Below are 15,868 nucleotides of genomic sequence, written 5' to 3' on the forward strand. Positions count from 1 at the left end.
CCAATCAGAGAAGGACAATTATCATATGGTTTCACTCCTACGTGGAATATAAGAAATAGTGAAAGGGATTATAAGGAGGGGAACTAAGTGGGAAAAATTAGAGAGGGAGACAAACCATGAGAGACTCCTAATTCTGGGAAACAAAGGGTTGCAGAAGGGGAGCTGAGTGGGTGAATGTGGTAGCTGGGTGAGGGGCACTGAGGAGGGCACTTGATGGGAGGAGCACTGGGTGTTATACTGTATGTTGGCAAATTGAATTTAAATTAAAAAAACAGAATTTGAATGTCAAGCAAGAAGTTCACTGAAAAAAAAATATATCCGTTCTTTTATTATCAGCTGCATACTATCCCACAATTTGATTCCATCATCATTTATTTAGCCAATCTGTTGGACATCATTTAGACTTTCTGACTTCTTGTTATCATAAGCCATGCTGAAATAAATATCACTGGACTAGGTCCTTACACAATTTTTAAGCATTTCTGGAAGGATTAATTCCAGGAGGGGAACTTACTGGGTCAGAGGTATATGCAAGCAATACTATTACAGGTGCTGATTTAAACCTATACCGTTCTGCATCCCAGGGGGATTTGGGGATCAGGGAAAGGAAGCTGAATGGATGCCCTTTTAATTCTTCATTGGCCTAGACTATGAACCCACTCTCTTGAGAGAGAGAGGGAGGAAGAAGAGAGAGAGAGAGAGAGAGAATGAGAAGGAGGGAGAGAGAGGGAGGGAGGGAGTAGGAGCGGGGAGAAAGAGAGGGAACAGCTGCTGTTTCAGGGGTAGGGGAAGAGGGTGCGAGGACATAGTGTGCAAACACATTTCCTTGCAGAGTACGGTCAAGAGCTTTGCCTCTGTGCTAGAACAAACATCCACATCCAACTTCACCAAAGAAGAGACATCCGCTTTGGCCACTGTGGTCCTGGAGAGTGTGAAAAGCACCACGCTGGCAGCTTTCCTGAAACCCTCGGCAAATGTCAGTCAGACTATTCAGACAGAACAATTAGGTAAGATGGCGAGGTTACACCTGGGTGCTGATGCGGGGAGGGGGGCTTGGGCGATGCAATTCTCCATGGCTTTCCCATATCCCATTTCCCCAACTGTTTCAAACCTCTGAACTCACAGAAAAACCAGTTCAAGGATATTAACAACATGTTCCACATTGAGTTAAGAGTGTTGCCAGGTATGGTTTGGAGTGTGTCATTGATTCAACAACTATCCGAGTCCCTCAATAAACAAACATCTAGTGTACAAGATACAGATAGTGCTACTGAGAAAAATACAGCAGGCTAAGTCAGCCAGAGAGGGCCAGGCTTGGGGGGAGCATTGCTAGCTTTCATGGTGTAGCCAGAGGGTTAGGACTGTTGCTTTCCATCACTGTTTATCTCAACCCCATGTTTCCCTGATGCACCTGCTTTGGGGCGAGAGCTCTCTCCTATGGGTCCAACTGGGTTTCTAATTAGTTTAGTGCTCCCTTCCTCTTGTCACTCAACAAGGGGCTCAAGATCTTCCCCATGATGAACTGGCCTTTTTATTCTTTGCTTGCAACTGGGTACATATAAGGTTTTTGGACAGAAACTGAATTCAGGACTCACTTTCTGAGTGACCTCAGGCAAAGTCTCCCTATCTCCTTTTAGAACTTGAAAGCAAAATTATCAAGGAAGAATGCATTGAAGAGAATATGACCTTTCACTTTAAAGCCAAAGGGGATGAGATGAAGATTGGGTGTTCCACCATTGAAGAATCTAAATCCACAGGTATAGACTTGCTTCTGGGAATCAAGGAGAGTGGTAACGGTATAGTCAGTCAGCAAATGTTTATCACTCAACGCTAAGGTGCCAAGACTTATGAGGGGAACAGTGAGGTGAGGCCCAGGCCCTCAGGGAGTTTTCCATCTGCTGGGGAAGTCAGATATTAAATAAATATTCTCACAATAGTGGAGTATCAGGAAGTTCACTTTCCAGCACAGCAGCCATTTGGCCACCTTTTGTTATTGAGCACTTGAAATGTGGCCGGGCTGTGAGTATAAAATACACACCGGATTCCGAAGGCTTAGTACAAAAAATGAAGATTCATTCATGAGAATGAATGAATGAGAATGAATCTCATTCACATGAGATTTTATATTGATTGTATGTTGAAATGATAATATTTTGCATGTATTGAATTAAAATATAATTAAAATTAATTTTACCTGTTTTTGACTTTTCTGAAATGTGGCTACTAGCAAATTTAAAATGACTTATGTGGATCAAGTTATATTGCTAGTGGACAGTGCTGTCTGTGTCAGGGACTGGCAAACTTGTCCTGTAGGGGGCAGGTTGGTAAGTATTTTAGGCATTGAGGGCAATACAGTTCCTCACAGTGCAAAGGTGTTTATACGTGAACAGGTGTCGCTGTGTTGCAGTAACTTTTATTTATACAAAGAGGTGATGGCCAGATTGGCCTGGGGGCTGTTGTTAGTCACTCCCCAATCTATCTGCTATTGGGAGTGCTCAGGGAGGAAGCCTGGGATGTCCCTGAAGACCACCAATGTTGAAAGGGGAAGCCCACCAAAGAGATGCAACAAGAATAACCATAAATATGGGAGGAGAACTTATTTCCCATGGCTCAGTTTGATTGTCCCTTAAAAGCACAAATTCAAACTTATTTTTAAATGCAGCCAACATATCTCAGGTGGTAGCACCTCAGGATTTTTTTTTTTTTAATGGTTCTAGAGAGGGTCACCAACCTAGGAGTCTCCTGGTTCCATTGGTGTGGCAATCCTCAGAGCAGGCCAGTGGAGGTAGAGATGCATAGGATATTAAAGCATGTATGCATATGTACATGTCGGATCATCTATAATCACTGCTGAGCAAATTATTCCTTTTCTCTCTCCTCCTTTTTTTTTTTTTTTTTTTTGCCTTTGGGGGAAATCACAGGGACCACTGGGGTGGCTTTTGTCTCCTTTTTGGGTATGGAGTCTTTTTTAGATGAGAGCTACTTCCAAGACCAACAGATGCCCTCGGCCATCTCTCAGAGGAAGGTGAAGATGAATTCTCGAGTTGTACAAGGCATCATGACTGGTGAGAAGACGGATGGCTTCTCTGACCCAATCATTTACACACTGGAGAACATTGAGGTTTGTGAAGAGGTCCCTGCTGAGCCCCCATCTACCTGTTGAGAATGCTCCATCCTCCAGTGGGCTTAACTTTCACTTCTGGTAGGGACTCATGAAGGCAGCAAGCTCCCACAGTTTCTTGCAACTCAAGATGATCCCCAAAATCTACCTCAAAAGAGAGGGCTCTCCTATTCCTATGTGGCATTCTTCCATCCATCACCAGGCAAAACTGGGCTCAGATTAAGTGATGTTGGTGCAGGATCATTTACAAGGACTTTATTTACCTTGGCTATGACCAAGTCAGTGGTAGAGGCAGACCTGGTATCTGAGACCTTTCTCTCTCTATCCTTGTACCTGGAAATATTGCATTTCCCTCCCAAACATACCTGTATCTTCATGCCCCAGATGATTCTTGAAGTCAGTCATACTGAATCCATTTGAAAGAGAGTCTCGGATGACCAGAGCCTTTCCTTTTACAGCTTAAGCAGGAATTTGAGAGACCTATCTGCGTTTCCTGGGACACCAATGTGGAGGGTGGTAGGTGGACGCCTTCTGGCTGTGTGGTCCTTGAAGCTTCTGAGACGCATACTGTCTGCAGCTGTAATCAAATGGTGAATCTGGCCATCATCATGGCTTATGGGGAGCTCACGGTCAGTACCAATTCTCTGCGCTCTGGCTCCCCAAATGCAAGGGGGGAAAATACTGAGTAAACATCCACTGTGTGTCTCTCATGGTCTTGGGTGTTGTGGGAGGGAGTCATGGGGGGACAGATGGAGTGTGTGATACTTTTGCCCTTGGTGAATTCAGAGTCTGGCTGAGAAGCCATGATATTGATATATAAAATGAGAAGTGACCCTAAGCAGATGCTCTGGGAGAAAAATAATCACAGATCCCATTTACAGAGTGCCTACTGTGTTAAACCCTTTATTTTAAGCCAAGTGTTTTCAGGCCATTTTACAGGATAGAGGCGGAGGCTCCATAATCCACCTACTTAGGAAATTAAACTGGTGGAAAAAAATAAAAATAAAAATAAATAAAAAAAATAAACTGGTGGAAACGAGACTCAAACCCAGGAAAGTCTGGCTCCAGAGCTGTCTTTCCACAAAACCATGTAAATGGTACAAGAAGTTGTGCTATAGGAATTCAGAAGTGTGTTGGTGAGAGCAATCAATCGGGGAGGGGTGGGAACATGAGCCTTGATGAGTGGGTAGATTCAGTGGAGAGGAAGGCTATACAGAACACGTAATATATTTCCTGCACAGCCATGAGCACTTGAAGTATTTTCACTGAATCCTCTTACAACAACTCTACTGGGCAATTACTGTTCATATCCTCTTTTAACAGATGAGGAAACTGAGGCACACAGCAGTGAAGTGTCTTGCCCAAGCTCACACAGCTCGGACCTAGCAGAACTGTAGTCCATTCTCTCAGTCACCATGTCTGTCACAAAATCATAGGGAGTAGCTTGTGAGATGGCGTCTTGGCACATCTTTAACACGCAGAGGAATTCAAAACATTGAAGTTAATAGTGAATAAAAATAATTGTGAATAGGTGAAGGACTCAGTTTGCCATTTCCACTCCCAGAAGTTGGGGCATCTATCTCTGAATGCCTGTGTAACAGCCCTAGTCCAGGCCAGGAAATGGTAACCATTCTAGGTATTTCAGGTAGGGAATGGGATGCTTGCAAAGTCACAGAGAGGGACGGAGGATTTGAAGTCAGGGGCTGCGAGTTGGGTCACCCCAACTCTTCAAGATCATCCCTATGCAGCTGTAATGCAGAGGTCAGGAATTGACCCACATCTATGAGGCAGATCACCCCACATCCATGCAATCGAAAAAGGAGCATCTGGAATGTGGAGCCCACTCATAGCTTGCTCCTGTCTGCAGAAAGCTGGTACCTGCCGGCATCCTAACTTCCAAAACTGTGCAAACATCTCATTGGAGAACCTAAATGACATCTAGGACCCTAGCCCCAGAAGATTCTGGGAAATGTCCTTTATAGACATCTTGCTCTAGTACGACATGGGGAGTGGCACAGGACAGGGGTGGGAATGGGTGCCGATGGGTTCCAGAGGTTGATAATGGACAATATCTAGTTCACTCCAAGTGTCAAAGGGAGAAAAGTTTCCTGAGCCCTTTCTGCCCTGGTCAGGAGACTGGATAATTCTTTTTTTTTTTTTTTTTTCCTGCCTGAAGGAATGTCAGCCCCTCTCTGAGTGGAGTATCTCTTTCCTTGACAGATGGACTTCTCCTTGTACATCATTAGCCACGTGGGCATGATCATCTCCCTGGTGTGTCTCGTCTTGGCCATCATCACCTTCATCCTGTGTCGTTCCATTCAAAATCACAATACCTACCTCCACCTGCACCTCTGCGTGTGCCTCTTCTTGGCCAAGGCTCTCTTCCTCACTGGAGTGGACAAAATTCATAACAAGGTCTCACACCCCTCAGGCTGTGTCTTCACCCAACCCCACCATCTCCACATCAGTGCCCCCCCATCCTACTCAATAACCTCTACTCTAATTCCTACCTCAGGACCTTTGCATGTGCCATGCCCTCTTTTGATAATATTTATTCCCAGTTCTTCACCTGGTTGACTTCTTCTTGTGATAGGTCTCAGTTTAAAATCATTTCCCTGATCATATTATATATTGTGGCGATCTCTCCTATTATATTTTAAGCCATTGGTTCTTAACTTTGGAGGATCCTGCCCCCTAGGGGACACTTGGCAATATCTAGAGACATTATTGGTGGTCATCACTGGGAGGGGGTGCTTCTGGCATCCGGTGGAGACTAAGGATGCTGCCAAACACCCTACAATGTACAGGACAGCCCTCATGATAGAAAATAATCTGGCAATATTTTTATGAATGTCAATATGCTACAGCTGAGAAACTCTATCCCTTATCAGTTTATTTTGCTTTCATACCCAGCATTTATTTGAAACCATATTGATTATTTGGTATTTTACTTGTTGTATATCTACCCTTCCCACTAGGCTATGGGCCCCATGAGAGCAAGAACTTTGGCCAATTTATCCCCTTGAACTATACCAGAAACATAGTAGGTTCTTAGGATTTTTCCGAAAGGAGCACTAGTGACATTTTGCCTGGGGTGATCATTTTTGTGCAGAATCACCTCCCTCACTGTGGAATGTTTAGTTTCCCAGGCCCCTTGAGAATTCAATGCTAGTAGCATGTGTCACTGCCATCATTTAACCAGGAGTGAGCCAACTTTTTCTCTAAAGAGGCAGGTATACATATTTTTAGCTTTGCAGATCCTAGGGTTTCTGTTGTAGTCACTCAGCTTCGCTGTTTTAGTGCAAAAACAGACATAGAAAATATAAAGATGGGGATGCCTGGGTGGCTCGGTGGTTGAGCATCTGCCTTTGGCTCAGGTCGGGATCCTGGCGTCCTGTGATCGAGTCCCACATTGGACTCCCCACAGGGAGCCTACTTCTCTCTCTCTCTGCATCTCTCATGAATAAATAAATAAAATCTTTTTTTTCAAAGAAAATATAGAGATGGATGTGGCCATGTGCCAATGAAACGTCATTTACAAAACAGGCAGCCATCCCAATGGCTACACTGTGCTGACCCCCCACACTCAATCAACTAACCATTCTTCTCAAAACTCTCTCCGTTTTAACACTGAAAGTCACATGTCCTGGGAAGAACAGGTCCCAGGTAAACCAGGATGACTTATCCCCCTACCCAAGGGATGGTAGCACCTGTAGGGAAAATATCTCTATGTAAAGGTTTGTGGGATGAATGGATGGGCTGTGGTTCGGGAACTCCAGTCAAAGTAGTGCCCCACTGTTGCTTCTTGGGTAGGGCATCCTGAGTGTGCATGCTTCTCCTCTCCAGATGGGCTGCGCCATCATTGCAGGCTTCCTGCACTACCTTTACCTCGCCTGCTTCTTCTGGATGCTGATAGAGGCTGTGATGCTCTTCCTCATGGTCAGGAACCTGAAGGTGGTGAATTACTTCAGCTCCCGCCACGTCAAGATGTGGTACCTCTGTGTCTTTGGCTATGGGATCCCAGGGCTAGTGGTGGCTGTCTCTGTCGGTGTTCAACCACAGGGTTATGGAATGCATAATCGGTAAGTGATATCCTCTCTCCCTGAAGAGCCTGCTGCCAGGGTTCATGAGGATAATTGATTACATGAACAACAAGAAGAGCAGTAACAGTAGTGATGATTGTGTCTACCGTTTATTGAGCTCTTTATGTTTTGTTGGTCTCAGAGCTGCCATGTATAGTGGTAGCACGGGTTGTGCACTGCATGAATCCAGGAGCCACTATTTGTACCGTAGTAGAGATAATGGTGGTGGTGTAAACAATGAACTTGGTTGTAAATTTTAAAATCATGGATCCTGGAGCCAGCCTGCTTGGGTTTGAACCCTTGCTCCACTACCTCCTAGCTGTGGGTGAGTTGCTTAACCTCTATATGCTTCCATTTCCTCGTCCATACAATAGGGGCTGATGTAGCAATGCCTACATCATAGTGTTGTGAGGGTTAAATGAGTTATTATCCGCAAAACATTTAGACCAGTGTCTGGCATAGGATAAAACTATATACATATCATCATCATCATCATCATCATCATCACCATTGTCTGCTTTAAAGCAACGTTTGTTTGTCACATGGTTCCATGGGAGAGGATTTGGGGTAGTATGTTGGTGAGTATAACTTAAAAATAATTTCGTAGTTATCTTATAGGACATTAGGGAAAAAATTGCTAGCATACCAACCAAACTCATGATATCATAGATGTGATTCCATTGTGTAAGTTAAAAAAAAGTGAATCGACTTTGAAAATCAGGTAAATGACAGGACAAACAGTATGCGGCTAGTGCGGAGACTGTAACTCACTGTGTCATGTCAATGATCCTATGACCCCTGAGATAGTGGTGCTATTCTAATTTAGATATGAGGAAAGACAGGCTTTCTTGCCACTACGATGAGAAAGGGGCTGTGTGAGGACATGAATCTAGGTCTTTCCAATCCCAGGGCCTGTGCTCATCACCCTGTGTTAGAGGCATTGCTGAGCTGTGGTTAGGGAACTAAATATCCAGGTTTCCTCCCTGCTTACTACTGATGGTTTATATTTCAGGTGAGGTCATGAGATAAGAGGTGAGGGAAAGGAATCCATAATAAGTGAGCACTCATCAAACCTAAATCCTGCAAGCTTTACAAACATGCATTTATCTCTGGTACTTCTCAACTGAAATCCTAAGTGTGAGGACTAGGAGTATGAATAGTGTCCCCTGGATTTGTGCAGTACACAGCCTGGGCTGCTGCATATGGTGGTACCTAAAGTAACAGCTTAATAAATGGTAGCTCCGGAGGAGACTGAGGCTCAGCACAGTTGCAGAACTTGCCCTGGGCCACATAGCTAGAAAGTGTCCAAACTGAATTCAGACCTGACTGTCTTGTCAGGAGATGGTGGTGACAGTGCAAGGCTACCATGATTGAAGTGTCTGATTCTGGTGTGGGTAATATAAGCACTGACACAGACCAGAGAAGGATAATAGCATATGGGAGTCGGAAAGTTCATGGAAGGCTTCCTGGAGGAGATAGAATTTGAATGAGCCTTGAAAACCCTACTGAAATATACACAGGCAAAGAGGAAGGGGAGTGGCGACAGTAGGTGACGGCAATAGCTTCCCAAGGGAGGGCTCAAGGTGTGTTTGGAGAACAGGTGGATTGGGCTGAAAGAGGGGGATCTAGGGGAGGGGCATGGAATTTGGGGCATACCTTCCAGGTGGTGAGAACCACAGAAAATTTTGGAGGAGGTGAGTAATGTTGACAAGGATTTGAGATGACCTTAGGAAGAAGCACCAGGCAGTGAGGAAGAACTGGAAATATGGAGTGCATTTCTGAGCAGTACAGCTGCAGGTAACAGGCTCCATCCAGTGGGTACCTCTGGGAAACTGTGTAGGGCATGGACCTCCAATAACCCACCAGTTGTTCATCATCTCCCTCCCAGCAGCCATTGGTTGAGGGCTGCTCTCGGAGAACTAATTCTTTAGAGCTTTTAGTCTGATGCCTCCATGCAGAGATGCAGAAGCTGATAAGGAAATAGTCCAGTATCAACTGAAATGGTTTTCCATGCATTTTCCACCTTTTTATCTACTGCTACCTGGAGACTCCTGTTCCAGGGAGAGAACGCCTGGTTGGCCAAACTTGATTATTTTCCTTCTCTTTTGGGGGAGGCACACTTCCACAAGGGAATATTGGAGTGCTGTTACGGACTGTGGTGGAATGGTTGTCAGATGGTGAAAACCAATTACTAGAGACATGATGGCATGTCTCTTCCTCCTCTCCCTCCATTCCTCCTTCCCTCCCTCCATCTTTCCCTCCCTTCATTTCTTTTAAGAAATAATTATAGAATACTTCATCCACACCAGGCTTTGCCCTGAGTGCTGGGTATTCAGAGATGAACGAAAGTTCAAGGTCTGAGTTCTCACCCAGCTTATAGTCTGGTAGAGAGAGAACAGTTTGCAAGGAAACACACCACCATAACTTATGACACTGATAGATGCAATAAAAAAGAAAAGCAGCAAGCTCTGCTAGAGAAGGACCACGGGTAGGGATGGTCAGAAGTGGCTTTTCAGAGGAGGTGACATTTGAGCTGGGATCTGAAGGTCCAGTGTACCAGTGAGGAGGTCTGAACAGAGAGGAAGGGGTTACAAAAGTTATGAAGTGAGGATGAGCTCTATGTAGGACATCAAATTATACTCCAGGAACATTTACCCAGGAAAAAGGTCTGAAATAAGACTTGCTGAGGCCCAGAGAAAATTGAACTGTAGCCTGTCTCATAATGAGAATTTTCATCTCAGGGTCATCTCCCTATACTCTCCTCCATTAGTGCATTTGTTGGGTTGTGAGTAACTTATAGGGTCAAGACTCTGAGACAAGCACTGACTTCTGTTTCTCTCCATAGCTGCTGGCTGAATACGGAGACGGGTTTCATCTGGAGTTTCCTGGGGCCAGTCTGTACCATCATCATGGTAAGCAAATTGCTTGGCACAGTGTGATAAGGAGACCCAAGGGATCCGATGGAAGGTGGATAGCCAAGGTCACGTATTCCTCTCAAACATTCTCCCTTCTGATCCCCAGTTCTTGAGATTTCCAAGTTAGAGTGTAATTTCTTTGACTTCTGATTTTTTTTTTTTCTTGCCAACATTGCAAATCCCCTGGAAGGGACTACAATCTTATCTGTCCTTTGTGTTGCAGAAAGAATGGGTTTATTATTGTCTTCTGAGGATCAGAATTAAATGAGAAAAAAGGGAGGCAAAAAAAATTTTTTTTTAGGATCTCAAAAATGATTTTTATTTATTTATTTTTATTTTGGAGGAAAAAAAGAGTATTTGATGGTCAGGGAGGAAAAGAAAACAGTGGGATGGAAGCAAAGGGAAGCCTAGAGGTTTTTTTTTTTTTTTCCAGCCTTACTAAGGTGTAACTGACAAATAAAAATTGTATATATTTAAGGTGTGTAACTTGGTGTTTTGACATATGTATACATTGTGAAATAATCACCACAATCAAATATCCCTGTTTTATAAGGTCATGTGGGATTAGAGCCCACTGTAATGACCTCATTTTAATTTGATCACCTCTGGTAAAGACCCTAATTCCAAATAAGATCACATTGTGAGGTCCCAGGGCAATCACCCAAATAAGAACCGGCAAAGGCTTATTTATTGCTATAGTAAGGGAGCCAACCACCATCACTTGCACTTTGCAGAGACTCCAAAGCAGTCAGAGGAGTGGCAATGGCAAGGCTTTATAGGGGTAAAACAGGGATGGCTTCTGGTGTGGCCTGATCAGAGGCTGTATGCATCGGGATTCTATAGGCAGCCTAACTCAAAGCAGCGCATTCAATGTGAATGCTTAGGGCAGCATATTGGTTTTTTCCTTTCGGTCCTAAGTTGGAAGTGAGGGCAGAAATTAGGGAGGCAATCAGTTACCACTCAAGAGCTGGTTGTTTGGGGTCAACTGCTTCCTGGGGTGGTTACTGAAGACTATGGGTCTCTTACAGGTGGTCTGGCCATTGTCCGTGTGTATCTCCAATCTCTTAGCCCTTTCTGCTTGACTTTGTAGATCAATTCCATCCTCCTAACTTGGACATTGTGTATCTTGAGGCAGAAGCTTTCCAGCGTCAACGCTGAAGTCTCCAAGCTCAAAGACAACAGGTGCAGACCCTTCTTCCTTTTCTCTCCTTTCCCAGTCTCCTTCATTCTCCCCACAAACATCCACTGAGTCCCTTTTGTATGCCTGGTCCTGGTGTCCAGGGCAGAACAGCTCAGAGTCTAGATCTGGGGTCTCAAACACCAGGTCTGACACTTACAAGCTGTGTGACCTCAGACAAGTTACATAACTTCTCTGAAACTCTTTCCTTATCCTTATTTACCATGGGGATATTAACATTGTCCACTTTATCTGGCTTATGAAGTAGTAACACAGTTACTAGGAAGAGTGTTTCCTATATTGAGACTATTAGTACATTTTATAACTCATCTACTGTGCATAATTATATGTGATATTTACAAAAATAGAGTCATTCATTTTTATAACCATTTTCTCTTAATAGCATGGATATTTTTCAATTTAACTAGACATTCTTTGACAATATCTTTTTTTTTTTTTTGTAAAGCATTTCAGTGTAAGGATACAGCACAACTTACTTAAATCATGCCTTATTCATGGACATTCGAGTTGTTTCTGATGCCTTGGGGGGAGGAGGGTTATTATAAAGAATTCAGTCTTGAATACCCTAATAGATCTTTTTCCATGCCTGTGGTTGTTCATAATGGTAGGCATGAAACTGCCCAGGCCAAATGGCAGGTTGGATTGTCACACTTTTAGTATATATCGCAAATTATTTTCCAGAAAATTTGTTTCCATTTGCAAGAGTGCTTATTTACTTACAGCTATGCCAACACCAGGATTTATCATTTTTGTTGTGTCATTTTGCTAATTTAATGGGTTAAATATACTATTTTATTATTTTAGTTTTGCACGTATTATTTAATCTTACAGATGTGAGACATTTTCCTTTTTTTAAATAAATTTATTTTTTATTGGTGTTCAATTTGCCAACATATAGAATAACACCCAGTGCTCATCCCATCAAGTGCCCGGCTCAGTGCCCGTCACCCAGTCACCCCCACCCCCCGCCCACCTCCTGTTCCACCACCTCTAGTTAGTTTCCCAGAGTTAGGAGTCAGATGTGAGACATTTTCATACTCTTATAGACCATTTGTGTTTCTTGATCAATCAACTAATTTTTAAAAAAGATTTTATTTATTTATTTATTTATTTATTTATTTATTTATTTGACAGAGAGAAAGTACAAGCAGTGGGGGGAGGGACATGGGAGAGGGAGAAGCAGACTCCCTGCTGAGCAAGGAGCCTGATGTGGGCTCAATCCCAGAACCCCAAGATCATGACATGAGCCAAAGGCAGATCCTTAACTAACTGAGCCACCCAGGCACGCCTCAACTAATATTCATTAGATCTAGCAAAGTCAGATATTGTCTAGGATTTTTTGTTTTAAAGTACCGTTTGCTTTGGCATGGGTGGAACTGGAGGGTATTATGCTGAGTGAAGTATGTCAGTCGGAAAAGGACAATCATCATATGGTTTCACTCATATGGGGAATATAAGAAAGAGTGAAAGGGATTATAAGGGAAAGGAGGGGAACTGAGTAGGAAAAATTAGAGAGGGGGACAAACCATGAGAGACTCTAACTCCAGGAAACAAAGAAAGGGTAGTGGAAGGGGAGGCGAGTGGGGGGTGGGGTAACTGGGTAACAGGCACTGAGGAGGGCACTTGATGGGATAAGCACTGGGTGTTATACTATATGATGGCAAATCAAGCTTCAATTAAAAAATAATAAAAAATAAATAAATATTTTTATTTATTTATTAGGCACACAAAGAGAGGCAGAGACATAGGCAAAGGGAGAAGCAGGTTCCCTGTGGGGAGCTGGTCTAGGTTTTATTGTCAGGAACCATATGATGTCCTTTGCTTGTTTTCCTGTCAGTATCCAATCCCTCATCCATCCCATCTGAAATAATTTTTTTCTAAAAATTATTTTTAAAAAGTTGATACAAAAAGTATAAAAGAGTTAATACATGCAATGATAAGAAAAAAAGTTTTTAAGATTTATTTATTTATTCATGAGACATGAGAGACACAGAGAGAGAGAGAGAGAAAGAGAGAGAGAGAGAGGCAGAGACACAGGCAGAGGGAGAAGCAGGCTCCATAGGGAACACATGAAAAGTAACACCCTGATCCCCAGGTCTCCAGATTCAATTCCACCTTAAGCAACCATTATCATTTGAATTGAGCTTCCTTCCAGAATATTCTATACCTACACATTCACCTTCTATTACATAAATGATAGGATACTATACATATCATTCTGAACTTTGGGTTTTCCTCACATAAATACATAGCTGACTTCATATCAATGCTTATGATTAAAAAACAACTAACAAAAATGTTTTTGGGCCAGACACTCTGGCAAGCACCCTTGGAGTTTTGTTATCTCATTTAATCTGCAGAACAAGTAATATCATCCTGTAGGTATTGTATTATTATCCCTACACCAATTTTAGGAAACTGAGGCACAGTTTCCATGGTATCCAGGGCCTGTATATGGTCACTCTTATACCATTTTAAAAAATGACTTTATGGGGCACCTTTCTGGCTCAGTCAGTGCAGCATGCAACTCTTGATCTCAGGGTTGTGAATTCAAGCCCCATGTTGGGTGTAGAGATTACCTAAAAATAAAATCTTTTGAAAAATGGTTTTATAATTTCCTTTTAGTTTCTATAGATTTGCCTGTTCTAGACATTTCCTATAAATGAAATCATGTTCTCCTGTGACTGGCTTCCTTCACTGACAATGTCTTCATGGTTCATCCATGTTGTAGCAGGTTTTAGTACTTTATTCCTTCTAATGGCTGAATAATTTTCCAGGGTATGGATGGACCATATTTTGTTTATCTGTTCATCAATGGGTGGACCCCAGGGTTGTTTTAGTTAGGGGAGGGGGAGAAGAATGAGTGCTTGACAGGTGTGGGGTTTCTTTTGGGGGTGATAAAAATATCTTAGGACTGGGTAGTGATGATGATTGTACAGCATTGTGAATGTGCCAAATGCCACTGAATTGCACACTTTAAATGGTTAAAATGGTGAATTTTATGTTATGCGAGTTTTTCTTCAATTAAATAAAAAAAGTCCTTGTATTTCATACTATGGTATTACCACTCACTTAATGTGTCCTCAGTTCTTGGACCTGTAGGTCCTTTGAGCATTTTCATCACTATCAATAATATTGCATTAAATATATGTGTCTACACATCTTTGTGCTACGTGTATCTGTAGGCCATCTGCCTTTTAAATGCTGATGGGACTCCATTTCCCTTCCTCCGAGCTTGGAGACCACCCCATATTTATTCTCACCTAGGTAGCAGATGACATGGTGGCAGCCTCAGACTGGTGGTGGGAGTACGGTCCATGAGGACAACAGCCACTGCCCAGAACTTTATCCTTTCCAAATCTTTTCCCCTAGGTTACTGACATGCAAGGCCTTTGCCCAGCTCTTCATCTTGGGATGCTCCTGGGTGTTGGGCATCTTCCAGATTGGATCCATGGCTCGTATCATGGCCTACCTATTCACCATCATCAACAGCCTGCAGGGAGCCTTCATCTTCATCATTCACTGTCTGCTCAACCGCCAGGTACATAACTATTGCCCTTCCCAGCCCCATCCTTCCCAGGAATATGCCTTTGACAACCCACATCCCTGCATCTAGGACTAATTCATCTTCTTGTGATGTGTCTCTTCCTCCAGGTACAGGAAGAATATAGGAGATGCCTTACCAGGAAGATCAAACCCAGTTCCGAGTCCCAGACCACAGGGATATTACTGTCCTCTGTCCCCTCCACTTCTAAGACGGTGAGAGACTGTGTTTTATGCAGTTCTGTTCAAATGGAACTACTGCTTCTTAGCAATACTAGACACCACTATGCACCGGGTACCTACTGTGAGCTAAGAGTGTCCATGTATATTAGCACATTTAATAAAGTGTGGTGTTCAAGAGTTGGGGTTTAGGACCCGGGGTTGCCTGGGCTCAAATCCCAGCTTTGCCCCTTAGTACCTGTGTGAGCTAAAAAAGATGAAATGATGACTCATACAGACATAACATGAGAATACATTAAGGATTTTATTCTATTCACTAATCAGTGAGAGTGAGGCAGATGTTGAACTGGCTCAAAGGAGAATGCATAGAAGATATATATATATATATATATATATATATATATATATATATATACACTATGTAATATATATTATGTATTATTTAACATGTATCATATATATCTCATATATTATATACATTATATACAAGTATATGTTTTATATCTTTTGTTTACATTATATATGTATGTTATATATTATATAATACATACATATCTCTGTTCTTTGCATTCTTTTCTTTTTCGTATTTTTTTATTGGAGTTCAATTTGCCAACATGTAACACCCAGTGCTCATCCTGGCAAGTGCCCTCCTCAGTGCCCGTCTTTTTTGAGCCAGTAATAACATCTGCCAGTTTCTCTTGTTGATAATTATAAATAAGATTATATATATATATAATTATGAAGTTATATATTATCTAATTATTATACTATAATATATAATATATAAAATTTCATATTATCTATTATAAAAATGAATTACAATATATAT

At 42.4% G+C, this 15,868-nt stretch overlaps 1 protein-coding gene across 2 annotated transcripts in view; it reads left to right on the plus strand.

Moving 5' to 3' along the window:
- ADGRE1 (adhesion G protein-coupled receptor E1) overlaps positions 1 to 15,868 on the plus strand; it is a 60,576-nt gene that overhangs the window by 42,548 nt on the left and 2,160 nt on the right. For both annotated transcript variants that reach the window (XM_041760414.1, XM_041760415.1), the window contains 10 exons: positions 833 to 1,007; positions 1,638 to 1,757; positions 2,922 to 3,121; positions 3,580 to 3,750; positions 5,342 to 5,536; positions 6,968 to 7,203; positions 10,049 to 10,115; positions 11,209 to 11,300; positions 14,689 to 14,857; positions 14,971 to 15,075. In XM_041760414.1, the coding sequence (XP_041616348.1) occupies positions 833 to 1,007; positions 1,638 to 1,757; positions 2,922 to 3,121; positions 3,580 to 3,750; positions 5,342 to 5,536; positions 6,968 to 7,203; positions 10,049 to 10,115; positions 11,209 to 11,300; positions 14,689 to 14,857; positions 14,971 to 15,075 (1,530 nt within the window). The remainder of the gene's footprint in view (positions 1 to 832; positions 1,008 to 1,637; positions 1,758 to 2,921; positions 3,122 to 3,579; positions 3,751 to 5,341; positions 5,537 to 6,967; positions 7,204 to 10,048; positions 10,116 to 11,208; positions 11,301 to 14,688; positions 14,858 to 14,970; positions 15,076 to 15,868) is intronic.

This window comes from Vulpes lagopus, chromosome 7 (assembly GCF_018345385.1).
Source record: "Vulpes lagopus strain Blue_001 chromosome 7, ASM1834538v1, whole genome shotgun sequence".
NCBI classification, from domain to species: Eukaryota; Metazoa; Chordata; class Mammalia; order Carnivora; family Canidae; genus Vulpes; species Vulpes lagopus.